The sequence below is a fragment of the Danio rerio genome, chromosome 22 (assembly GCF_052040795.2).
Source record: "Danio rerio strain M-AB ecotype USA chromosome 22, GRCz13ab, whole genome shotgun sequence".
NCBI classification, from domain to species: domain Eukaryota; kingdom Metazoa; phylum Chordata; class Actinopteri; order Cypriniformes; family Danionidae; genus Danio; species Danio rerio.
Genome location: NC_141042.1, coordinates 28,590,327 through 28,616,620, shown reverse-complemented (window position 1 = coordinate 28,616,620; position 26,294 = coordinate 28,590,327). Strand labels below are relative to the sequence as shown.

Below are 26,294 nucleotides of genomic sequence, written 5' to 3'. Positions count from 1 at the left end.
TCTTGCAAAGTGGTTAAATCTGACTTTGCTATACCAAATGGATGCCATTTTAACCAATAAATGAATATGATTCATTTCAACGCTTGTAGCAAACATGTGGCTGTGGAGTTGTGGAAAAAGATCTCTCTCTGCACAATTTGCTAACACCTCGTTGGAAATAGCAAGTGTGATTCCACGTCCACGGGGAAGCTGACCTCCACTTGTTGTGATGTTTCTCTGAATGCATTTCTCTGTGGTCAGACACACAGACACCATGCCTGGTGATGGTTTCTGCAGACCACCTCTGTTTTTTAGATAGATGAATTCATGTGCAGCACCATCAGTTGTTAATGCCTGTGAGCATGGCAAGCAGGTGATTTTCTCTTTCATCTTATTCACCACAAATCCTGTGATATAATGAATTGCTGCCTCTTTGTATTCAGAAAGACTGCATACATGAGGGAGGTCAGGAACAGCATCATTCTCGGGCACGTCCACTTCCACCAACTGTACTTCCAATCTTCGGGCAACATTTACAGATGCAGGTGTTGAGTTGAGCATGTAAGTGTTGTCTAGAAGCAAACAGTTCCCTGTGCCTGTTTTCACTTGGTGCCTTACAAGTAGGCGTTTGTATGCTCCTCTAAACTGCCTGGCATTAGGATTATCATTGTGACCACCTCTTGCTCTAATGGCAGCAAAGAAAAGCTCCAAGTGGTCCTGACTTAATTTGTAGGTAAAAAGATATCTGCATGGTGCATTGGGCCTTTCAACAAGATCATGATAGATGTTAAGTGCACTTCTGCCATTAGCAATGAAGCCCTATATGGCAGTCTTCTTTTTGGTTGTGTGAAGTGGCACCATCTTGTTGTACTGCTGGACCTTCAACCCACGAAGCATGGATTCTGCCTGCTTTAAAATGGTCTCAACCCGATCTTTAGTTGTTGTTTTGATTGGGGCTTTGAAACCTTTTCCAAGAGGATTTCTGCTGTTCAGTACATCAAAAGCTGCATCTACAGTGCGCAAAAACTGCACAGTTGCAGCACAACCTTTGAATTCCTCCATTTTCAAGCCTTGCTCACAGAACTCTGTAGCATCTGCCACACTGCTGCTGAAGAGCTGTGCTGCCAGATGGACTTTCATTTTTTGTTTTCGCCATTCTAAATGAGCCATCTTCAGCTTGTTTCCTAGTCGCAGACCTTCTTTTTCTTGGAGTTCATTGAGGGCTTCAATGTACTTCCACTTAATCTTATTTCCATCTTCTGTCTCAAATTCAAGGGAAGATGCAAAGGCATTGCGAAGAAGCTTTAGCATGTGGCATGCATCCAGGATCACATGTACTTTCTGAGTAGGGTCCTCAGGATGCATGAAGTAAGGCTTCATGTTGTTGATATTTAGGTCAGCGCCAAGTTTCCTTATCATAGCCAAGTTGGTCGTGGGGGCATCACATGTAAGAGAGATAACTTTGACACCAACCTCATGAAGTCTGCTAAGGCTCTCCCTAATGACATTGGCCTTCTCTGATCCATCCATACCTGTGATGAGAAAGTATGCTATGGGAATTTTCCATGACTCATTTACAGCCACAACCATGAGGACCAAAGCCTGGGTAGCCAACGTGTTGTCAATTTCTCCAGTACCAATGTCCACATAGCCATGAAACTGGTCTCCTGCAAATTCAGTCATCTTGTGAATATACATTTCATCCATCATTAGGGCACATACTGTTTCTTTTCCTCTCTCTTTATTCTCCTCTACATGACATTTCAGCGCTGTGAAAGATGCCACAGTAAATCCAGGATCAGCTGATACGCTGCTGTACCAATTTCGAATGGTGTGACTGTGTGGCAGCGCTTTCTGAAAATTGTCACGTACGTAGTCATATGCCTTTGGGGAATAAAAATGCAAGGTTGTGGCAAACTGCTTCAACTCCTCTGAGTACTTTGCGGTTTTTTTCCCCTGCTGTATTTTCAACAAGATGTGTTTTGGCACTTCATCAATTGACTCAAGCAAAGAAGCACATTCATTGGATATCAACAGCTTCTTCTTGAGTTCTGTGACGACATCCTTTAAGGTGGAGATTTTGTTTTTTAAACGCCTAGACTTTTGGGATTCAATTTTAAGCTTTTTCCTGTATTTTTGTAGAATTTGGTCAGTGGCCTGATTTTTCCGTTTTAAAGATCTCGGAGACGCAAGGTTGTAGCTGTGATCCTCTTTAATAAACTTAGGAGTTTCATGTGTGGAACTTAAAGTTGCATAACTATGATCCTCATTAATATCCACCGTTACAGCAGTGTCAACTTGACATAGGTCATTACTAACTGAGAAGTTGCCAATAGCATGTTCAATCAAGGTGGCATTGCTGTAATCAGCAGCTGAGTGCACGCTAAGAGACTTGTCAACTGGAGAATCCTTTTTACTGTGTCCTGCATCTTTGCTGAACAACAGAGAGGAGCCACTTACCTCAGAATTCTTATTTGCAAAAGTCTTGTGTCTTACCCCTACACAAGAGGATTTCACCAGATGACAAGGAAATGAGAATATAGTTGGAACTGCTGTACTTTTAAGACGCAGATTCCCCTAAAGCAGGCGTGTCCAAACTACGGCCCGCGGGCCATCTGCGGCCCGCAATCAGTTTTGTGGCGGCCCGCGAGGCTTTTTATAAATATCAATAGAATCTGGCCCGCTATACAAAAATGAACGTAATTCAATAAATAACCACCGGGTGTCGCTATTACATGCATTCAATTAAGCAGCAGTTCTTGTTATGATCTATCTATCTATCTATCTATCTATCTATCTATCTATCTATCTATCTATCTATCTATCTATCTATCTATCTATCTGTCTGTCTGTCTGTCTGTCTGTCTATCTATCTATCTATATACACACAGTTGAAGTCTGAATTATTAGCCCCTCTTTGATTTATTTCTTCTTTTTTAATTATTTCCCAAATGATGTTTAACAGAGCAAGGACATTTTCACAGTATGTCTGATAATATTTTTTCTTGTGGAGAAAGACTTATTTGTTGTATTGCGGCTAGAATAAAAGCGGTTTTAATTTTTTTATGAACCATTTAAGGTCAAAATTATTAGCCCCTTAAGTCTTCAGAACAAACCATTGTAATAAAATAACTTGCCTAATTACCTTAACTTGTAACTTGATTAACCTAGTTAAGCCTTTAAATGTCACTTTAAGCTGTATAGAAGTGTCTTAAAATATCTAGTCAATTATTATTTAATGTCATCATGGCAAATATAAAATAAATCAGTTATTAGAAATGAGTTACTAAAACTAATATGTTTAGAAATGTGTGAAAAAAAAATCTTCTCTCTGTTAAACAGAAATTTGGGAAAAAATAAACGGGGGCTAAAAATTCTGACTTCAACTGTATATATATATATATATATATATATATGCGTGTCTGTGTGATGTGTGTAAAATTTGGCCCGCGACAACGTTGTTTTTTTTGCATCTGGCCCTCGGCCCAAAAAGTTTGGACACCCCTGTCCTAAAGAAAAAACAAAATAAAAAACAAAGATGAGGAAAGAAAAAAACGACGTCTTTCAATAAACACAAATCTAGATGAGTGTGAAAAGTTTTCTTTTCTAATCTACTATTTTGAGTATGTTAGCCTGCATTATTAAAGTATATGAATAATTAAATTCATATACTTTAATAAATTGACAACAAGGATGCTGACAAAATGCTTTCCATTATCCAGTAAGAATAATGATTAAAATTCAGATTAAGATTAAAGCAGATTAAAATGTAACATTAATTGAATTTAAAATAAAGTGCATATTCCAGTACTAAGCTGTGTATTAAACATATTCATATATCTGACAAGCACTCTAGTTTTCTCTACAATCGCTGTGACAGTTTTTTCAATACATTTAACAAGTTTCCAAAACTCTTAACACAATTAGCACAACATCCGTCTTTGTAGGCTAAAAAACTATTCTTTTTGCTTTGATACAAAATGCATCCAGTTAACACTAATTTCAAATGCTTGAACTTCTTTTACAAACAAGCTCAACCAAGACCAAAGCAATGTAATGTTACAGTCAAATTTACAAATACTTTCACATTGTATGTCAGAACAGATAACATGTTGTAAACATAACTTCTATAGGCTAAAGTCAAAGTGAATAGCTGTTCATGTTGTGTATTGAAACACAAATATATTGACTGCATTTTTTTCCATCGTCCATGAGAAACAGGTTGTTGCAGTTATGCAAATACCTAAATCACAGCATATTTCCATCAAGGAACCACACTCATGATCATAAATATGTTCTTTGGGCTGAACTTGAGTGGAAAAAGAACAACAAAAGAATTCTTCCCATGCCTTGCCAGAGAACATATCAGGTGTGATGTGAATGAGAACATGTGACCAAATGCAGAAGATTACTTTTTTATTATTATTGTTATTGTGGTGCTTTTTCTGTTTGTACATCTTGTATGTCTTTTTGCAAATAAAGTTTGTACTGCAGCAACTCTGTGTCTTTTAAGTTTTATTTATTTTTACATAAACTGTACATTTTATAAAGCTAATCTGATATGGTCATTTATTTTTTGTATTGAATTTCAGGAGCAAAAGAAAATACACGCATTTACTAAACCCAGCAAAACAAAAATGTAAAGAGGGTTCAAACATAGGGGGCAGACCTGACACAAAACAATGCAGTCTCCATAATTTCAGCAGATGATAGTTTTATTTATTTATTTATATATTTTATTTTATTTTTTGTCAATGTGTTATGATGAATGATTAAATTTTCCTGTTGGACGAGAACATGTTTTAGTCTTTTGAGTTATTATTTAATTTTAAAACAAGTTTGCAGTGTTGTGTTAGTTTATTATTGTATTTTAAACATTAGTTTTGTGGTTTAGTTTATGATGTGTGATTTTGAGCATGAAATAAACTGTTTAGTCAGTTGTGTGTTTTAGGTATATTGCTGCGTTAAGAGTTTAAGAAACTTGGTAAATGTACTGAAAAAAAAAAAAAGCATGCTCTTCAAAATGAGCACTGCAAAGACGGGATGAAGTTGTTGGTTTCCAGCTGTTGCGTCTCATGTTCACCACCCATTGTTTCAATCTTGCTGCATCATGCCTACCTAAAGGAAAACTACAAAACATATGCAGCTACTATCACAGTTTCAATTAGCTGCCTTTGACAATTTTATATTCATGTTTTGTTTTGTTTTTTTGACATTGTTTTATAAACTTAAAGGAATCAATAAAGTTTTTATGGAAATATAGTTCTCAGAAGCAGAAGTGAATACAAATATATAAATATCAAGTGATTTAAACAATGTCTTAATTACTTACAAATGGGAATTTACAGCTATTTGGATGTGTATTTTATGAAGGCTAAAACAAATACATTTTACTAAATAAATAAACGGATAACTCACGTCTCCATACGTTAAGATAAGCTTTTAACAGTACATGGTAGTTAATGAATTTTAACGTGAAATAAATTTGAAATAGTATACACTATATACAGTTCTACCTGTTATATACGTTTTAAAATGTTGTTTCAAAGCAATAACTTTTTTTAAATAATAGCATATAACTTATAGGCCTAGTTTATGTTTAACATTTTTGACAAATTATTTTGTGAAATAAATAAAATAACCAATTTATTTAGACTGTGCAGTAACATGTTGTTATGGTTTAATAATTTATTTGAAACTAATAATCATAAAAAAGCCCTCTGGTGACGTCAGTCATTGACAAGGACATCGTCATGGACCAGTGGTGAAGAGCCGCGAGAGAAGGTTAATTTTTCGAAAGGAGAAGTCCACTATTTCAGCTTCATCATTCAGGTATGTTAGTACATTTAATATATATAGTGAAATATTTTGTATTATGAAGTAAGGTTTCTATTTGATAGAAAATCCCTCGTGTTATATGGTGATACAGATTGAATGGGGGCAACTTTAGTGTTAATATGGATAAACACTGTGCTTGCGATGACCTCGGTCGTCACCCTTCGGTTCAGAAATCTGTTTGTTCTGCTTTTTATTCGAAATAAGTTACAATATCCCTATACTTGTTTGTCAGTACTACTAATTAAATTACCGATAACAGTACACAGCTGTGTTATTTGAAGGCGAGCTTCGAGAGAGCGTGAATGAAGCATGTGCATGTTACTTTAAAATTAACTAGATTTGTGCCGATTTCATTGTGTTTTTCGTGTTGTTTTTAGCTCCAACCTTGAACAAACGCTCACTTTTAGCTTGGTTCGTGTGTGTTTTATCAGTGATTGAGCTAAACTCTGCAAAGTAGTGGACATTACTGCTCGCTTTTGAGAGTTTCCCGCTAGTCTGCATAAAACCGCAAGATAGCAGTGCACCGCTCGTGCCCGCACAGGCAGATTTGTGCCCGAGTCTGTGCACGCGCGGGAGGCCAGTCACGGTGGCAAGTTCTCCCTATGGCCAGTCCGCCCCTGAATATTATTGAAACCTTTAAAAAGCCAAACATATTTTAACAATCCATAGATGAAAGATCAGGTCTCATTTATAAAAGACACAATAATGCAGACTAAATGTATTGTGAAATTATATATATATATATATATATATATATATATATATATATATATATTGTGACAAGCATCCCATGAAGCTATCAGCATCGTCCTGGAGAGGAACGAGGAACACCTGGGCCCTCTCATTCCCAACTAATCAGCACCAGCTGCAACTCATCCAAGACCGGCTACATAAGCCTCACCAAAAGAACCAGAAAGGGGGAAGCATACGAAGGAAACAGAGCAGTAACACTTATTCTCCCTTTCTTTCCTCTAGACAGCAGTTGGTGACCGATCGGGTTCCTAGACCCATCTCACAGACACTGAGCACCCCACGGATGAAAGAACATCACCCGCTGGAGCACCCCTTTGGATCTTGCACTCATGCACCTTTGTAAATAAATCCACCCTCTGGGATCTAAACTTTAATTCTTTTGTCGTGTGATTCTTCAGCCCATCACACTGGTGGAGAATGCGGGCAGAAGAGTGAAGAATCACCGACACCCAGACTCCCACTCATCTATTTAAAAAAAAAAAAAAAAAAAAAAAAAAAAAAATCATTTATTTATTATTTTTTTTTCTCTTCCTTTTGTGTGCAGGCGAGCGCTCACTCCCCCCTACAGGATGGATGAACTTCTCCAGCGACTCACCGAGGTCAGCATCCGCCAGCAGCAAGTGGCCGAGCATCTGGCAGCTCGTCAGGACCAGACGGAGCAAGAACTTTTTGCCCTGCGTCTGGCTGCTGCACAACGTGTTCCGCTACCAGACCCTCGTGCCCGAGCCACTCAACTCCTTCCAAAGCTAACCCCTCACGATGATATTGAATCTTATTTACAAATGTTTGAAACCACTGCTACGAATGAAGGGTGGAATGTCGACGACTGGCCGCAGGTCCTGGCTCCCCTGCTGACTGGTGACGCCCAGCACACCTACTTTTCTCTCCCCGATGGTGCAGCTACCACTTACCAGGACCTGAAACGGGAAATCCTGGCCCATATGGGACTGTCATCCACATGTGCAGCTCAACAGTTTTTTGAGTGGACATATAAGCCCCATCTGCCGGTCCGTGCCCAAGCAGCGGGTCTCACACGACTTGCGAGACATTGGCTCTTGGCGGAAGACCCAACGCCGAGTCAGGTAGCGGAACGGGTGGTCATCGACAAATTGCTCCGGGCTCTTCCCCGATCCCATCGACGAGTAGTCGGAATGAGAAACCCCTCAACCACCCTGGAGCTCATTGAGGCGATTGAACTGGCGGATGCGACCCTACATCGGGAAGGAGGGGAGAGAGCGCCGCCTTTTCCCCGGAGGGTGGTCCAGGAGCGACGTGCGCCAGAGGGCCCTCAACGACCGGTGAGCAGGCCGACGGTTCCCTCTCCACGGGAGGAGCCCATGCCAACAGAGGTTTCAACACCCCCCTCACGGACCTGGCTGGCAGGCTGCATTGTACACAGAGACCTACCCGAAGGAGCCCCAGAAGCGGATGTCAAGGTCAACGGAAAACCATACCGGGCCCTACTCGACTCTGGTAGTGCGGTTAGTCTGGTACACGCACGGATTTTGGCCCCACGGACTGGGTCAAAGACCTTCCTGCCTATCACCTGTGTCCACGGGGACACCCGTCAGGTCCCTGCCCGTCATGTAACCATTTCAGCCGGCCCTGATACCTGGCCAGTCGAGGTGGGAGTGGTGAGAGATCTACCAGTTCCTGTGCTCCTTGGGAGAGACTGGCCAGGTTTAGAGCGCCTGTTAGCCGCAGCTTCCCAACCTGCCAGCCCCAGAGGGAGTCGTCACCGTAAAAAGCCCAACCGAAGACCTCGTCAGCGACCCGTCCTTCTGGCATCAGACAGCGGGAGAGATGGTGAGTCCCCCTCTCATAATACTAACCTGTTTTATAATGTCTTTCAACAGGTCACAGGAGGGGGCTCATTTGCTAAGGAACAACAGGGAGACGATAGGTTGAAACATTGCTGGACCCAAGTCCGAGTCATAGAGGGAAAAGATAGTCAGCCTGGTCCCCACCCTCTCCCATACTTTGCTGTCCAGAATGGCCTGCTTTACTGGGTCGCACAGCGGAGGGGGGAGGAAAAACTACTGCTGGTCGTACCCCGATCCAAGACTGAAGCAATACTGGAACTGGCCCACTCCCATCCCATGGCAGGACACCTTGGGGTGGCCAATACAGTCCAGCGGATACGGGACCGTTTCCACTGGCCAGGACTGGAGGCAGATGTAAAGCGGTTCTGCCAGGCCTGCCCCACCTGCCAACGAACCTCACCAAGGACACCTCCCCCGAGTCCTCTAATTCCATTACCAATTATTGAGGTGCCCTTCGAGCGCATTGGGATGGACCTGGTTGGGCCATTGCCTAAATCTGCCCGGGGACATGAGCACATCCTGGTGATTGTTGACTATGCTACCCGTTACCCAGAGGCGGTGCCCCTTCGGAAAGCCACCGCCAAAGCCATCGCCCAGGAGCTCTTCTTGCTCTCTAGCCGAGTTGGCATCCCCGCAGAGATCCTGACCGATCAGGGTACCCCCTTTATGTCCCGGCTAATGGCTGACCTCTGCAGGCTGCTGAAGGTGAAGCAGTTGAGGACCACTGTCTATCACCCCCAGACAGATGGCTTGGTTGAACGCTTTAACCAAACACTAAAGCAAATGCTAAGACGGGTCGCCGCGGAGGACAAGCGTGACTGGGACCTTATGCTGCCCTACATTCTCTTCGGGATCCGAGAAGTTCCCCAGGCCTCAACTGGCTTCACCCCCTTTGAGCTCCTCTTCGGACGACAACCCCGTGGCCTCCTGGATGTGGCAAAGGAGGCCTGGGAGCAGCAGCCGGCGGCCCATCGGTCTGTGGTGGAACACGTCAAGCAGATGAGGGAAAAAATCGACCGTGTCATGCCGTTAGTCCGGGAGCATCTGATTACAGCACAAAAGGCCCAACAACGCCACTACAACAGAGCAGCACAAGCACGGGAATTCCAACCAGGAGATCGGGTCATGGTCCTAATTCCAAATGCAGCTTGTAAGTTCCTGGCCACATGGCAGGGCCCCTACACGGTATTGGAAAAAATCGGACCAGTGACCTACCGGGTGCAACAACCAGGAAAACGAAAGGCAGATCAGTTGTACCACATTAACCTTCTAAAGAAATGGATTGGAACTAGGGTCCAACTCGCTGCCCTCGCCACTTCTGAACCCGTGGTTGTTGACATCAACCCCCATCTCTCGGCTGCTCAAAAGGGGGATCTGCGGCACCTGATCGGTCAGTTCCCAGATGTGTTCTCTTATCTCCCCGGGCAAACCAGCCTTCTCCAACATGATATACGAACACCGCCAGGAGTCATCATACGGCAGCGGCCCTATCGGGTCCCTGAGGCTCGTCGGCAGGCTATAGAAGAGGAGATAAAACAAATGCTAAAATTAGGGGTGATAGAACCCTCATCAAGTCCATGGTCCAGCCCAATCGTGATGGTCCCCAAACCTGATGGCACCCTCCGGTTCTGCAATGACTTTCGTCGGCTTAATGAAGTCTCAGAATTTGACAGCTACCCCATGCCTCGTGTGGATGAGCTGTTGGACCGCCTGGGAAGGGCCCGGTACATCTCTACCATAGACCTAACCAAAGGCTACTGGCAAGTCCCACTGTCTGAGAATGCCAAACCTAAAACTGCCTTTTCCACCCCCAGTGGTCATTGGCAGTACCGGACCCTTCCCTTTGGCCTGCACGGGGCCCCTGCCACATTTCAACGTATGATGGATATCATACTCCGGCCCCACCACGCATATGCCGCAGCATACTTAGACGACATTGTGATCCACTCGGAGACATGGGAGGATCATCTGGACCGTCTACGGAGGGTGCTGTCTGAACTCCGGAGGGCTGGACTCACGGCCAACCCTCATAAGTGCCATCTTGCTCTCTCTGAAGCGAAGTACCTGGGTTTCCAAGTGGGAAGAGGACTCATCCAACCCCAAGAAAAAAAGGTTGAAGCTGTCCGCATTGCTCCCAGGCCGGTGTCCAAAACCCAGGTACGAGCATTCTTAGGGTTGGCAGGGTACTATCGCTGTTTTATCCCTAATTTCTCCTCTTTAGCCGCCCCTCTGACAGATCTGACCAGGAAGGGGAAACCAGAGAAGGTAAACTGGACGCCGGCAGCCGAGGAAGCCTTCAGGAGCATAAAGACAGCACTGACCTCAGAACCAGTACTTCGAGCTCCTGATTTTGGCTGTCCCTTCCTGCTGCAGACGGATGCCTCTGACACAGGACTAGGAGCTGTTCTGTCACAGGTTCAGGAAGGGGAAGAGCATCCGATCCTATACATCAGCAGAAAGCTGACCCCAGCCGAGAGAAAATACGCCGCCGTAGAAAAAGAAGCCCTTGCCATCAAGTGGGCAGTCCTGGAGCTGCGGTACTACCTCCTTGGCCGCCAGTTCACCCTGGTTACCGATCATGCACCTCTGCAGTGGATGGCCAGGGCAAAGGACACAAATGCCAGGGTGACAAGATGGTTCCTCGCGCTCCAGGACTTCCACTTCAATGTGCGTCACCGGGCCGGGACTGCCAACGCCAACGCTGATGGACTCTCTCGGATCTGGGCGGCTTTTGCAGGTCTGTCAGGGGTCACTCCCCACCCACCCCTTAATTCTCCCCTATTGTCTCATATCATCCACAGGACCAGGACGCCACTTAGGGGGGGGGAGTGTGACAAGCATCCCATGAAGCTATCAGCATCGTCCTGGAGAGGAACGAGGAACACCTGGGCCCTCTCATTCCCAACTAATCAGCACCAGCTGCAACTCATCCAAGACCGGCTACATAAGCCTCACCAAAAGAACCAGAAAGGGGGAAGCATACGAAGGAAACAGAGCAGTAACACTTATTCTCCCTTTCTTTCCTCTAGACAGCAGTTGGTGACCGATCGGGTTCCTAGACCCATCTCACAGACACTGAGCACCCCACGGATGAAAGAACATCACCCGCTGGAGCACCCCTTTGGATCTTGCACTCATGCACCTTTGTAAATAAATCCACCCTCTGGGATCTAAACTTTAATTCTTTTGTCGTGTGATTCTTCAGCCCATCACACTATATATATATATATATATATATAGTGCAAAATAAGTTTAAAATAAATATTTTAATGTATATTTTATCTTTCTTCAAACAGCCTGGAAACTGAACTGCTTCATAAAACTTGTGCTTGGTATGTATCATTGTTTTAAAATCCAAACAAACTGTATTGTGGTCAGTAAAATGAAATAAATATTATAAAAGACTTCAAGATTGTATTTATCATTACAGAAAAGTGTCATGGGACCCATATTAAGTTTCCAAATTTGATCTGCTGCACACAAGTAGCTTTGAAGAAGAAGGATCCCAGCTTAAAGAAAAACACGTCACATCCATAATTGTTTGACATCATCTTCAAGCACACCTGGTAAAGTATTGTATTTTATAACATGCATAATTCAGACTTGTTGGTTGTTGTGTACTGAAAAAATATATTTATCAAAAAAATATTCTATTACTTACTACTGCTGTTTTAATACAGTGAGAATATTAAGGTCGTTGCTTAAAAAAAGTCCTGCAGAGAAGAAATATGTATTGAAAGGTGTAATTTTGCCTACAGGATTCCTTGTTGCAATGTCTTCAAAACAAATGTAAAAATGAAAGTATTTCAGTGGTGAGCTCATATGATGGGATCAAAAGGAAGTGAACTGGACTCTGAGGGACTTAACACAAGGTAAGTTCATTTCAATACATTTCATGTCAAGATTAATTCTGTGATTTAAATTTGTATTTACACACTCTACAAATGCTGTCTTCCTACCTCAGATTGTGATGGACCTAGAATGCGACATCGTTTACGAATAAGTCAAGAACCAAATGAAACACTATTTTCCAGAGCGCAGATTATGGAGGGGTCTGCAAAACTAATGGAGCAGTTTCTTCTTCTTGGAGTGCCACAGCTTGTGAGTAACCAAACACTGTTACATTGTGTGCCAAATAGATATGAAAAATCTGTGTATATGACATTTTAAAGCTCATTTGGTAAAGCAAGGCATTAGCAATGCCAGATGTGTTCCAGATCACACATATTAATAAATGTATAGATTAAACACAATCTACGTCCCTTTGGATAAAAGTATCTGCCAAATATTATGTATGTTATTTGATAAACAATTATTTTGTTTTGTTCTTATTTTAATTTTATTGTTTTATTTAATGTATAAATTATTATACATTTTTACTAAATACAAAAATAAATTTTTTGTAGTATTTACAAAATACTAAATTGAGGTCACTCAGAAATGTCAATTTCATTAAATTCTGTAACAAATGAGATGCAGATTAAATAGAAAATATATTACAGCTGTCTACACAGTATTTCTGTATTTTTGATGACTTTAAAGTACTTGTATTGCTGAAAATGTGTCACTTGGAAACTTACACAAAGTAAACAAAATGTTTTAATTTAGGATGCTGCATATAAGGACTTAGTGAAGGACACAGAAACATCTTTAAAAGAAATGGTTTAATAGAAGGGAAGGAAAGAAGAAAGTACTCAGCATTGAAATATTGTCTTACAGAAATCCAAAGATCCTAACAGCTCTCCTGATTCCGTCAAGGCTTGAAGTGTCAGCATTACGATGGCCAACACTCGCTCACTATCCTTCTGCTCCCTCATTTATCAGAGGCACCGCAGTAGAATGAATTAGCAATTACTCTTCACTTTCCAGCCGCAACCCAGCACTGGGAAACACCCATACACCATACGCCTGCACACATTCACTTACTATGGCCAATTCACCAATACCAAACGCATGCCTTTGGACTGTGGGGGCAACTGGAGCACCCAGAGGAAACCCACACAAACACTGGGAGAACTTGCAAACTTCACACAGAAACACCAACTGACCCAGTCAGGACTCGAACCAGTGACCTTCTTGCTGTGATGTGACAGTTCTAACCAGTGAGCCACTGTGCCACCCATGGACAAAACTATTTACGTTATAAGAGAGGCCGGCGAACATGGACATGCTACAGGTTGTGGAGTGGCTGTTCTCAGTGTTTTGTCTAATCATTTTGCAAAGTTTTGTGTGCCATTACGCACTTTCTTCAATAACTTTTATTGAAAATTATGTATAAAAATGGATGTTGCCATGACTAATACATACATGTACCGTCAACTTGTTGAAATTGTAGTGTTATTTAATAGATGTTTGTGTATTGTTTCTGTCTGCATTGTAATACATTTTTCATCATTTTAGAGATGTTTGAAAGTTAAGTTTTGTATTTGTTCAATCAGTAAACAAGCTTACAAATGTTTAATAAAAAGTGAAATCATTAGAATTAGATTGTTGAATGCCATTAAGCTGTTAATTATGTTTACTAATTAAATAGTAAAAATGTATAATGTTTAGAGGTAGATCTTATACAACGTACGCAGAGGTGCAATTTTAAATATTATTTAAAACTTATTTTGTGAAGTAAATTGAATAAATTTAAACAACTTGAATTTTCTGCATTGGTTTTATTTTTTATTCAATAATAAATAAAGAACCCTCAAATGGTTCTAAATAGAACCATGTAACTTGAATTCAAAGAACCATTTAGGGATCTATTTAATGAACCCTTAAATGGTTCTATTTATAACCTTTTTGGGGTTCCATATATGAAGCGCTTGAAAGAACCATTTGGGGATCTATTTAATGAACCCTTAAATGGTTCTATTTTTAATCTTTTGGGGTTCCATATATGAAGCGTTTGAAAGAACCATTTTTGGTTCTATATAGAACCGTTTATTTTAAGAGTGAAAGAACCATTTGGGGTTCTATTTAATGAACCCTTAAAATGGTTCTATTTAGAACCTTTTTGGGGTTCCATATATGAAGCGCTTGATAGAACCATTTTTGGTTCTATATAGAACCGTTTCTTTTAAGAGTGTAGCTCACATTTAACCTTACCGAAAAAAACTCAGTGATCCATCAGATCCTGAAGGCCGGTTAGAACAGTTTACTGCTGAACAACTCATATTTTCGCAGTGAAATAACACAGTAATCGATGATTGTTAGTTCCCTATATCTTCAATCCTGCTTCAATCTCCCCCTGAAGCGCCGACGATCTGCTCAGAGAAGCTGTCAATCACAAATGTCAATCATGACAACACGCCCCGTTTTTTTTGCATCAAATTACTGGTTAAAAACATACTGACTGCAAAAATGAAGATTTGCACCTATAGCAGCATGATAACAACTGCCTTAAATGACCAAGACCATCTTTCAGGACAGTTTAATTTCAAGTGAATTTTTTTTTTTTTGTTTTGAACTCGAGTCTTCTTCATTAACACAGAGGAGGCGGGCTTTGTTACTTGTACTGCAGCCAGCCCCCAGGGGGCGATCTAACGGCCGAGACCTTCACTCAAAGGCAGGCTTGCGGCACACTTGATGTAGATATGCGAGCAATTTAATCGTCATTATTGTAAAAATTAGATCAAGGTTATTCTTCCCGCTCCTTTCCTATAATGTTGCGAGTTATGATGTAGATTTCAGTGCTCGCGTACCTTCTGGACCATTATATAGTGGACTAGCTTAGCGGGAGGAAGATTTATTTGAACAGGGCTTCAAATAAATCGATTCTTTAGATCCAAACAAACGAATCGTCCAGCTATGCTATCAAAATAAAAACCCATAAACTTTGAACAGGGTAGCAAGATCCAAGTTTAAGACATTAGATTCATTGATATACACAGGCACCTTTCTTTATACAAAATTAAACTTTATTGGCTAATCTAACAAAAACTAGCACCTAACACAAACACACATTCATAGGGAAGAGTAACTAACGTAAAGTAAGAGGTTGAGAGGATGTAATGATGGGAAGACCTCAGAGTTTGTAAGCACAAACCAAGCAAACCAAATGTAATCAAATTCAATCTAACCCTTCTATTGTCTCTTTAGGGTTGAATTTAGTTCACACCAGTTTAGATGTTGGGAGAAAGGTGATACTTGCGGTCTGTTCGTGATTTCCGAGCTCTCGTTGTTGAGCGCATGGTTCGGCTGTTTGATTCTGTGAGTCCGTGTTTGAAGCTGAGGCAGCAAAAAGATTCTGAACTTTGAAATGTCTGAGCTTTGCGATTAACCCTTTCCGTCTGGGTTTCCGCCTGCTTTCTTGGAGGTTTCTCTGCCTAGGTTTCTGATGAAGTTGTAGAAAGTTTGAAGAAAGTTTCAAAACAGAGAGCTTTAGAGCAGAAAGGGGGGTTGCTCTGGAGACGGGAGAGAGAGGGAGGAGCACCCAGGCGGCGTGTTTCAGAGCAGAGAGTAGTTTGAAGAGAGCGAGTTCAAAGAGAGAGAGGTTGAACAGAGAGGGTGCGAAGAGAGCTCCCTGGCAGCGTGTTCCAGAGCCAAGTGAAGTTTTGAACAGAGAGGGGTGCGAAGAGATTGGTCCTAAGCTTTATAGGGCGGGTTCAGATCCACCCTCCATGGAAAGTTGACCAATTAGAAGCTAACTTCCTGGAATAATAAATTTACGGCTCATTGTCCGAGGCCTAAGAATTTGTAATGATATCGTAGTGGACCACCCCTTTAACATTATGAACAAAAAAAATTCAGTCTCATCATCATTTTAAAGAAGAAAGTATACAAGTTGGCAGCATTGTGACGTAGTTCTCTTACAGCAAGAAGGTTGCTGGTTTAAGTCCCGGCTGGGTCAGCTGGTTCCAAAGTTCCAAAGACATGCACTATAGGTAAATTGAATAAGCTAAATAGGCAACATACTTTAAACGTAGCCCTATATACATTTCTGGAGATCGCGAATTATGTAGCCAGAAGTATGTATTGCTGCATTTATGTATGTACGACATGTATGTCGGTGGTCTTAAAATGCAGAGAGGAGATGACCATGACAATGGGGTTTGAGTCTGGTGAAGAACAATTTCAGAAAGTGGGTAAGACAAAAGCTAAAATATAAAGTAAACAAGTAAATAACACTGTAAGAATGTGGTAAAAAGAGGCAAAAATTAGACTAGGTCTTTTTTTCGGAATTGCTTTTAAATTTGTCGGTTGGGTTTTAAGGAAGGGGGAGGGTGGGTCAGTCGATTGGTCAGTCTGTCAGCCATTCAGTCAGTCAGTCAAACAGTCAGTCGAAAGCAGCCTCTGGTAGATTTTTGAGAGACCAGCAGGCGCGAATGGTTTTCAGAATGAGCCTGGGTTGTAAATTGGCCATAGTGTATGAGTGTGTGTGTGAATGTGAGAGTATGTGTATGAATGTGGGTGTTTCCCAGTACTGGATTGTGGCTGGAAGGGCATCCGCTGTGTAAAACATATGCTGGAATAGTTGGTGGTGTATTCCTCTGTGGTGACATATAATACTGTGGTGTGATAAATAAAGGGACTAAGCTGAAAAAAAATGAATGAACATGGGTTAAGTGAGTTGTCATGTTATGGATACATTTTGCAGGATTTATGTGAAATGTGTGTAACATCCTTTTATAGTCAGAAAGAAACAAAACTGTCATGATACCAAACCCTCTTATATGGAAGCAGTCTTGTGTGCAGCTCTGAAAATGAGTGCTAAATGAGTGCTGAATTTAAGAGTCAACTAAACATAAAAAAGTGAACTTTATGCGATTCTTGAAATTTTTTTTTAAAAAGGTAGTCTTTTACAATTGGGACATCAGCTTCACATATATCACAAGAAAAAAAAACGTCTTTGGCAAATGAAAATCATTATGGAGTCTGAACTTTCACTATAAAGAATAATACCAGATTCACACAATCTATATGTTTTGGGACAACATGAAAAAATTAAGCTTACTTATTAATTTTTCAAATTTAAGTGAATTGAGCTTAAAACAGTTAAGTTATCCCAACAAAATCTCAAAAATTGTGCTGTTTCAGCTTATTTTAAATGAGTAGTGTGAACAAGCAAGTGTTCTGCTGTCTGTCTAAAGATCTGATTATGAGACTCAAGTTTTTTTCATCGTGGCATCAAGTATTAAAGACAAATTAAATTATGTTATATAACATTAGCTACCATATCTAATTTATGTCACATTAACTATATAGACCTACTATTGGTAAGACAACTTGTAATATATCATCATAGTATCTTGTTGTTTTTAAGCCATCTATCTTTATTGCTGCTACGATATCCAATCGTCCCTCCTCTAAAACTTTCTGTAGTGAGTTAGTGCAAGTGTTCTGCCCTCTAGGGGGCTGCTAATTGTAATTTCTCTCTCAAAGGGATAGTTCACTTAAATTTTAATCATGTCACCATGTACTTACCCTTCACTTATTACAAACCTGTTTGAGTTTCATTCTACTGATGAGCACAAAGGAATATATACTGAAGAATGCTGGGGGAAAACATCCATTGAGTCATCAACAGAACAGAAAAATTTTAAGTTTAGAATCACCTAAGTAAGTAAATAGTGAGGATATATATTTATTTTTGAGTGAACTGTCCCTTTAATGCACCATAGTCTAACCGTTTTTAGACTTCCTCTGACTGATATGGGAAGACTTTTTTTCTTTTTTTCCCCTGTGTTTGCTATATAGTTGCAGAAAACCTAAACTTATATTAATTTATTCAAACTCATATTAAAGTGCTTTATTCATCATGAGGATCCTTCAGCTTCAGCTCTGTGAGTTTGACATGTTTTGAATACATTTATGTGCAAATTTATAATCTTAAAACAGTCGCAAATAGTTTTGTTTCACGGTTTTAAAAGGAAAATCTTAATTTTTATCTTGTAGATGCATTCATCTGTTGTAAAGCTACAGTGTCTTGTCTGTTAACTGATCTGGGATCAAGTGTGAGCATAAACTGTAATCTTGATGAAAATGAAGTTAACTGGATTTTATTGAAAACTCCAGATCCTCCAACAGTGATTCTACGATCACTCTCACCACAAATACCACCTTTTTACTCAAATAAATCATTCAGAAGTAAATATTCAGTGAAGTTTAAACATCGTCTGGTTATTATTAATGTCACTGCTGATGAATTAGGAGTTTATTACTGTACCACAGGCGCACAGCCAAAATTCAGTAACAGCACCAGATTATACACCACCGGTGAGTGAAGTTGATCATTCAGTGATCAACACTTGCTAAATAACTGCTGGTGACATATATTATCATTAGCCATTATACCTTACACATTACACACTTTCTTTTTCAGAACCAACTCAATCAAGTTCTTGTCACAATCAGACAATGTGGGAGCAGAATTCTAATTGTTCTCAGCAGAATCAGACAAAATGGCAGATTATTATTATTATCCTCATAACTGCCCTGATGAACGGACTTCTGATCATTGTGGTGATCGGTGAGTTTTTGCTTTAATTTAATGTAGAAAATTAAAAGTACTGTCTAAAATGCCATTATGATCCAGATACACTGTAAACGCAATTAGTTGACTTTGCCTTAAAAAAGAAAGTATACTCGTGGCCTTATAATTATTAAGTAAACAAATATGTATAACTATAAAAGTTAAGGCAATGCGTTTACTCACTTTGTTTTTTAAAGTAAAATCAACTTGTTGCTTTTTAGGTTTCTGGTTTACTTGCTTTTCGAAAGTAAAGTAACTAATCGCTTTTTAAAGCGTAGGTGGTACTAATAATGAATAATTTTTTGGATTTACTAACATTTTTAAGGTAAGTGGTTACAAACTATTGATATGGGCTGAATTTAAGCAAATAAAATAAGTTGGACATTACTGAATATAGTTTGTTTCTTTAAATTTAGCCCATATAAATTGTTTGCAACCACTTACCTTTAAAAAGTTAGTTCCCCTTCGGGGGGAACTCCAGCACTATAAGTGGATTTGATGTTCTAAATCCACGTATGGGAGGTTCAGTTCAGAAGCTACTCGTCTAAAAGAGTATTGAACGGGCCAATTAAGAATGAATTGGCAGCGCAAGCCTGCGCAGGTGTGCGGCATATGCAATCAACTAAGTAAATAGGCACGCCTGGCGCCAGCAGATGCTATCCTTTTCGCTTCAGAGCCTTTTCTGATCGAGCTTATGAGGGTTCCTCCTGCTGATCTACAGCCATTTCGAGAGAACGATTACATCCCGGTCCAGAGCGAGTCCACGCAGCGGCAGACGGTCGAGCTGGGTATCTCCCTTGCCTGGCGTCCCTTTGGGTCCGGTCCTCCAAGAACGATGCGTATTGTTGCAAACTTCCTAAAAGAGCAACACAGTCGTGCAGCACTTCCTTTTCAGGATGGCGCTCCGACTGTGCGTTTCTGGTTGCGGGGTTTCCTGGCTCCGGATGATGGACACGATCACTGCATTACATGTTTGGGGGTCCAGCATGTTAATGTGGTGCTCGGGGGCGGTTCATATCGTCACTGCGATGCCATGACCGTTGCGCAGTTGAGATCGCGGTTAGCTTTCGTAAGAGAGCGAGCCACCCCAGTTGCCTCCTGCTCTGCAGCAGGCGCTCGGGCAGATATGAGGGCTTCAGCGAGAGACAATCCGCCGCCCACGGGCTCGCGGACCTCTCGCTCCTCCAAGCGCTCCATCCAAGCTTCGGGTACTGGGAGTGATCCGTCTAATCAGATGGTAGCTCTCACGCTCGCTGACACCGGAGATCAGATGTCCTCCGCGGCATCGGAGGGTGGGCTTTCATTGTCCGACGATGATCCGGACCCGCTCGCCCCCTCTGGCCGCGCTGCCCGCGCTGCGTCCGCCTCCGCCCTCACCACGCTGGATGGTGGAGCTGCCAGGGGGTATGAGGCGATCCCGCAGGTGAAGCGCGCCATTGCGGTCAATCTTTGTCCGCGTGGCGCCCCCGCTTTACGTGGTCTGCCCCGTCTCCCGTCCAAAGCCTGTAAGTTTTCTGCCTCCCTCGGAGCTAGAGCTTACAAGGCTGCGGGCCAGGCAGCTTCCGCCTTGCATGCGATGGCTTCCTACCAGCGCTACCAAGCGCAGGCGCTGGCCGAGCTGCACGAGGGTGGGTCTAACCCAGGCTTGTTACACGAGCTGCGTACGGCGACCGACTATGCTCTCCGGACCACTAAGTCCGCCGCCTGTGCACTGGGGAGGACGATGTCCACACTTGTGGTCCAGGAACGCCACCTCTGGCTAAACCTGGCAGATATGCGCGATGTCGACAAAGTTCGCTTTCTTGACGCGCCCATATCCCAGGCTGGCCTGTTCGGCGACACCGTCGGTGAATTCACCCAGGAGTTCAAGGGGGTGAAGGAGCAGTCGGATGCGATGGGCAAAGTCATCTATCGGCAGGGCCGTAAGCCCGCTCCACCTCCGCTGCTCCTCGTCGAGCACGCCGAAAGCCGGTAGCCCCTCCTGCCCAGGGCGCTGCTAAGTCCGGTAAACGGACAGCGAAGCATCCCTGAGACAGGCCATCCGGAGAAGAGAAGTCTTGCTCTTTCCCCGCTGGAGGACGGGACCCAAATTCCAACGGTACTTTTCAGTGCCACCAAAGTTTCGATCAAAGAGCATTTTCTCCCTTCCCCGGATGTGACAGCTCAAGCCCCGCCAGTCTGGGACGCGCTGCCTCTCAGCTCGCAGGGCTTGCATGCTCCGCCAGCGGCTCTCGGGCGCTGGGGGGACGGTCTCCCTTCTCCCAGCCCCCAAGCCCCCTCTCAGGAGTCAGGGTGCGGAGCCAGAGTGAAACGCTCTCCTCCAGCTCTTATGTGGGACCCTCGCGCACCCCGGATCAGCACACCCGCTCCTCGCTGCCCCTCTGCGGGTACGTCCACGATTGCTGCGATGACGTCATTAGCGAGGGCTCTGCCTGCCTGGTTAGCGCGGGCCAGCCCCTCGCGGTGGCTCATACGCACGATCAGACTCGGCTACGAACTACAGTTCTCCAAACGGCCTCCCAGGTTCACGGGCGTGTATTTCACCAGGGTCAATCCCCTGTCCGCCCCTGTCTTGCGAGAGGAGATTGCTGCCCTCCTGGCGAAGGGTGCAATCGAGCCGGTACCTCCAGCCGAGATGGAGAGCGGGTTTTACAGCCCGTACTTCATCGTACCCAAAAAGAGCGGTGGGTCACGGCCAATCCTAGATCTGTGCGTTTTGAATCGCTGCCTTCACAAGCTGTCGTTCAGAATGCTTACGCAGAGGCGCATCCTCCGATGCGTTCGTCCTCAGGATTGGTTTGCAGCCATAGACCTGAAGGACGCGTATTTTCATGTCTCCATTCTTCCACGCCACCGTCAGTTTCTGCGGTTTGCGTTCGAAGGTCGAGCATGGCAGTACAAGGTCCTCCCCTTCGGGCTCTCTCTGTCTCCGCGGGTCTTCACCAAACTCGCGGAGGGTGCCCTAGCGCCTCTGCGGCTTGCGGGCATCCGCGTACTCAATTATCTCGACGACTGGCTGATTTTAGCCCACTCTCGGGAGCAATTGACTGCGCACAGAGACGAGGTGCTCCAGCATCTCCGCCTACTGGGGTTGCAGGTCAACTGGGAAAAGAGCAAACTCGCCCCGGTGCAGAGGATCTCTTTTCTCGGGATGGAGCTGGACTCGGTCACCATGGTAGCGCGCCTCTCCGGAGAGCGCGCTCGCCTGCTGCTGAACTGTCTGAGGGAGCTCGACAGCAAGTTAGTGGTCCCACTAAAATATTTTCAGAGGCTCCTGGGGCATATGGCTTCCGCTGCGGCTGTCACGCCGCTCGGATTGCTCCATATGAGACCACTTCAGCACTGGCTTCAAGATCGAGTTCCGAGACGCGCATGGCATGCGGGCACACACCGAGTCTCTGTTACTGCGCTGTGTCGCCGCACCCTCAGCCCCTGGAACGACCCCTTGTTCCTGCAGGCCGGTGTGCCTCTGGGACAGGCGTCCAGTCATGTTGTTGTTTCGACAGATGCTTCCAGCACAGGCTGGGGAGCTGTGTGTCGCGGGCATGCAGCTGCGGGCCTGTGGGTAGGTGCCCAGCTGCATTGGCACATCAATCGCCTAGAGCTGTTGGCAGTGTTCCTTGCTCTCCACTGTTTTTCTCCGGCGCTGGAGCAGCAACACGTGCTGGTCAGGACGGACAGTACGGCGGCGGCGGCGTATATCAACCGCATGGTGGGTATGCGCTCTCGCCGCATGTCTCAGCTCGCCCGCCGTCTGCTTCTCTGGAGTCACCCGAGGCTGAAGTCGCTGCGCGCCATTCACATCCCAGGTATGCTCAACCGTGCAGCAGATTCACTCTGGAGAATGGAGACTCCACCCCGAGTCTGTCCAGCTGATATGGGCGCGATTCGGGGAGGCCCAGATCGATCTGTTTGCTTATTAATCCAACTCGCCCCCCTCTCACGCCCTCTTGGGATCTCGCCCTCGTTCTCACGAGCCTGCGATTTGATCCCTTCGAGCCACTCGATACAGTATCTTTAAGATTTCTGTCCCTGAAGACAGCTCTGCTGGTCGCGTTGGCCTCCATTAAGAGGGTCGGGGACCTGGAGGCATTTTCGGTCAGTGACTCGTGCCTGGAATTCGGGCCGGGATTTTCTCACGTTATCCTGAGACCCCGCCCGGGTTATGTGCCCAAAGTTTCTACCACTCCCTTTAGAGATCAGGTAGTGACCCTGCAAGCGCTGCCCCCGGAGAAGGCAGACCCAGCCCTGTCCTTACTTTGTCCAGTTCGCGCTCTGCGCATTTATGTGGACCGTACTCAGAACTTTAGATCTTCTGAGCAGCTCTTTGTCTGTTATGGCGGACGGCAGCAGGGAAGTGCCGTGTCTAAACAACGTTTATCCCACTGGATTGTGGAGGCCATTTCATGTGCTTATTTGAGCAGAGGTCAGCCGCGCCCCCCGGGAGTGCATGCGCACTCCACTCGGAGCGTTGCATCCTCTTGGGCGTGTGCGCGTGGCGCTTCTTTAACAGACATTTGTAGAGCTGCGGGCTGGGCGACACCCAACACATTTGCAAGATTTTATAATCTGCGAGTGGAGCCGGTTTCCTCAAGGGTGTTAGGTACCTTTGGTGATTGAGGAAACAACTCGGTAGGTGTTGTACATGCCTGCGGTGCCTTTTTTCCCTAACACGGAGAGATGTGCACCCTCCTGTCTGTCAGTAAGTTCCCCATTCGGTGAGCCCTGCAGATTCCTCCGAGGCCCCCAGCACTGACTCAGCGGAGGAGTCACTTGCTGGCCCATTACGTTGTAGGTCTGCCCGCTGGTCAGCCCGCGTTTTGGGTATAGGTGCCTGCTATGGCCGACCCCCGCTGGTGATCCCCATATGCTTTTCCGCCACGGTTAAGTTCCCCCCCTGGGCGGACCCGTGCTTTCCCTATCTGCTAACCACCTTTTATGCGCACTCCCCCTTTTCAGGGTTAGTCCATATGCAATTCCATTTGTTTCCCCCTATTGGGTGAGGATGGTCTCCGCAGCGTCCTCCCTACTGGGATGGCACGCTTCCCAACGTACTGTCATGTATTCCTAGAATTATCTAGACGCTAGCGACTCCCAAAAAAGATACCTATTTCGTAAAACTTCTTTTGAAGTGGGATAAGTTAGGGCCAAGGGCACGTTGGAGGACCACGCCTCTCATGATCTGGGCGCGTCACACTTGCTTGACCGCTCTCTCATGGTGGGTGTTGGTAAGGTGCAGTCATTATGGCGCTTTCAATGGGCTCCCATACGTGGATTTAGAACATCAAATCCACTTATAGTGCTGGAGTTCCCCCCGAAGGGGAACGTTCGAGGTTACTAAAGTAACCCTTCGTTCTCCGAGGAGGGGAACGGAAGCACTATACTCCGTCGCCATAATGACTGTCCCTTAGCTGTTAAAAGTCTCTTCAGCTTAAAAAGGATAGCGTCTGCTGGCGCCAGGCGTGCTTATATACTCAGTTGATTGCATATGCCGCACACCTGCGCAGGCTTGCGCTGCCAATTCATTCTTAATTGGCCCGTTCAATACTCTTTCAGATTAGTAGCTTCTGAACCGAACCTCCCATACGTTGATTTAGAACATCAAATCCACTTATAGTGCTTCCGTTCCCCTCCTCGGGGAACGAAGGGTTACTTTAGTAACCTCGAACGTTATCTTTTTTTCAGTATAAGTGATTTTGTATTTTTCACCATTTAAAGTCTTATGAAAATGTTGTTTAGTCATCTAATCAGTCTATTATTGTCAATAATAAATACCAAATGTACTGTTTATTTTTAGCTTTTACAATTGGAAAAAGAGAGCAACTGGAAAAACAGGTTTATAGTGCAGATCTGCAGACGAAAGTCATATATCAGTCTTAAGACACAAAGCAAAACCATCACAATAGGGTAAATCATAAGTTTTGTCATTAGTTGATTGCCTGTTTCTAATATTTAATGTAAAAAAATAATTGTTTTACAGTGATCTCCGGTGTACTGGTGGAGACTGAGGCTAATTGTAACTTTTTGCAGTTTATTTAGATATGGAATTTCTGTACTTGAATTTGAATTTCTGTAAAGGTTTATAATGTTATGAACACATTATACCGGCAGCGCCTTTATCACATTCATTAGTAAATGGTCTTCAATGTAAAGAATTGCTTTATGTTAACCAAATGTAATAAATGTATATGCATCCAAAAATAAACTTATGGTGGTTTTTTTAAATATATATTCACAGTTCACACCTTATGTTATTATAAGTTAGCATTCTAAATCTTAGACCTTATTCTTGAAAGAAAAAATAACAGTTAAAAAGGTGTGAAGCACTAAAAGTGGCCCATTTTAAAATGAATTTGAATACTATTGTTATTGTTATTATCCATTGATTATATTGGCCATTGTTGTTATCTATGTATGTTCAAATGTCATTTTTTACAAGATAGGCAAGGTAAATTAATAAGCTTTACATTATTATTTTTAATATGTTTATTATTATTCAAAAGGCTAAATTCTGACTTTGGAAAGTTGAATGTGCTGCTCAATTTGTTATTTGCCTTATAAATTACAATGGGCCACAGTTTTTTTAATTTAAAACTTTAACAGATTTCATGGTAACACTTTATAATAACTACACACTATAAACCATTTATTAAGCATTAGCAAATAGTGAATTCATTATCTGCTGAGCATTAACTCTACATTAATGAACGTTAGTAAGCAGTTTATAACTGCAGCTACAAATTCTCTATTCTTGCATTATAAATACACGTATAATGTGCTTAATAATTGTACTTTTATACTTTGTTAATGATTTATTCTTCATTACTTAATTGCATTATTTACAAACCAGTTATTTAAGCATGGTTGGTTGTTTTTTTAAGATCATTCAGAATGAGTTAGTTAACAATTTATAAACTTATCAAATTAACATGTATACATCTTATTAATCAGGCATACACTAATAGTTAATTTGTTTGAAAATAAATGCTTTATTAACTCAACTTCATGTAGTTTTGTGACCTAATCTAAAATTAGGACTATTCATGCTTTATAAATCCCTTATAAATGACCATTGAAGGCTCAGTTAAATTCTAAACAGGAAAAATTACATAAACGACTTTTTTCAATTCTATTCATTTAAAGATACACAAATGAAAAATTTATCTTTGCAACCTTAACTAAAATAAAATTACTGTACAGTTTAAACATTGCTTCTGATTATATTGTTAAATAATTCTATTGTTGTTTTATGTTGTATTTTGACACCTGTTATTTGGCAATATTTGAACTTTGCAGTAATTTAAATTTTTTAGATAAGATTGCAAATATTGTTCATTTAATATGGAGCCTTTACTAGTCATTTATAAGTGATTTATAAAGCATGAATAGTCCTCACTTTAGATTAGGTCACAAAACTGCATGAAGCAATCATTAACATA

The 26,294-nt window shown here is 42.9% G+C and overlaps 1 protein-coding gene and 3 long non-coding RNA genes across 7 annotated transcripts in view; all 4 read left to right on the top strand.

Annotated features, from left to right (window-relative positions):
* LOC137488953 (uncharacterized) overlaps positions 1-26,294 on the top strand; it is a 93,073-nt gene that overhangs the window by 27,436 nt on the left and 39,343 nt on the right. The gene's annotated exons all lie outside the window — the stretch shown is intronic.
* Positions 2,558-26,294, top strand: part of LOC147838545 (uncharacterized) — a 31,242-nt gene continuing 7,505 nt past the window's right edge. Inside the window, exon 1 of the long non-coding RNA XR_015522183.1 lies at positions 2,558-3,485. This is a non-coding gene — a long non-coding RNA (uncharacterized LOC147838545). The remainder of the gene's footprint in view (positions 3,486-26,294) is intronic.
* LOC147838546 (uncharacterized) lies at positions 5,718-14,041 on the top strand. Its single transcript, XR_015522158.1, has 6 exons — positions 5,718-5,811; positions 11,690-11,725; positions 11,824-11,959; positions 12,152-12,265; positions 12,358-12,498; positions 13,113-14,041. It is a non-coding gene; the product is annotated as an uncharacterized LOC147838546 (long non-coding RNA).
* On the top strand, positions 18,142-25,051 carry LOC147831604 (uncharacterized). The gene is made up of 4 exons (XM_087304477.1): positions 18,142-18,166; positions 18,279-18,599; positions 18,706-18,852; positions 24,653-25,051. Exons 1-4 carry the CDS (start codon positions 18,142-18,144, stop codon positions 24,733-24,735), a joined length of 576 nt encoding a protein of 191 aa, XP_087160603.1. The 3' UTR covers positions 24,736-25,051.

Coding starts and splice junctions, on each gene's coding strand:
- LOC147831604 (XM_087304477.1), top strand. CDS start 18,142: ATGAGGATCCTTCAGCTTCAGCTCT. Junction 18,167..18,278: donor GATCCTTCAGCTTCAGCTCT/GTGAGTTTGACA, acceptor TTTATCTTGTAG/ATGCATTCATCTGTTGTAAA. Junction 18,853..24,652: donor TCTGATCATTGTGGTGATCG/GTGAGTTTTTGC, acceptor GTTTATTTTTAG/CTTTTACAATTGGAAAAAGA.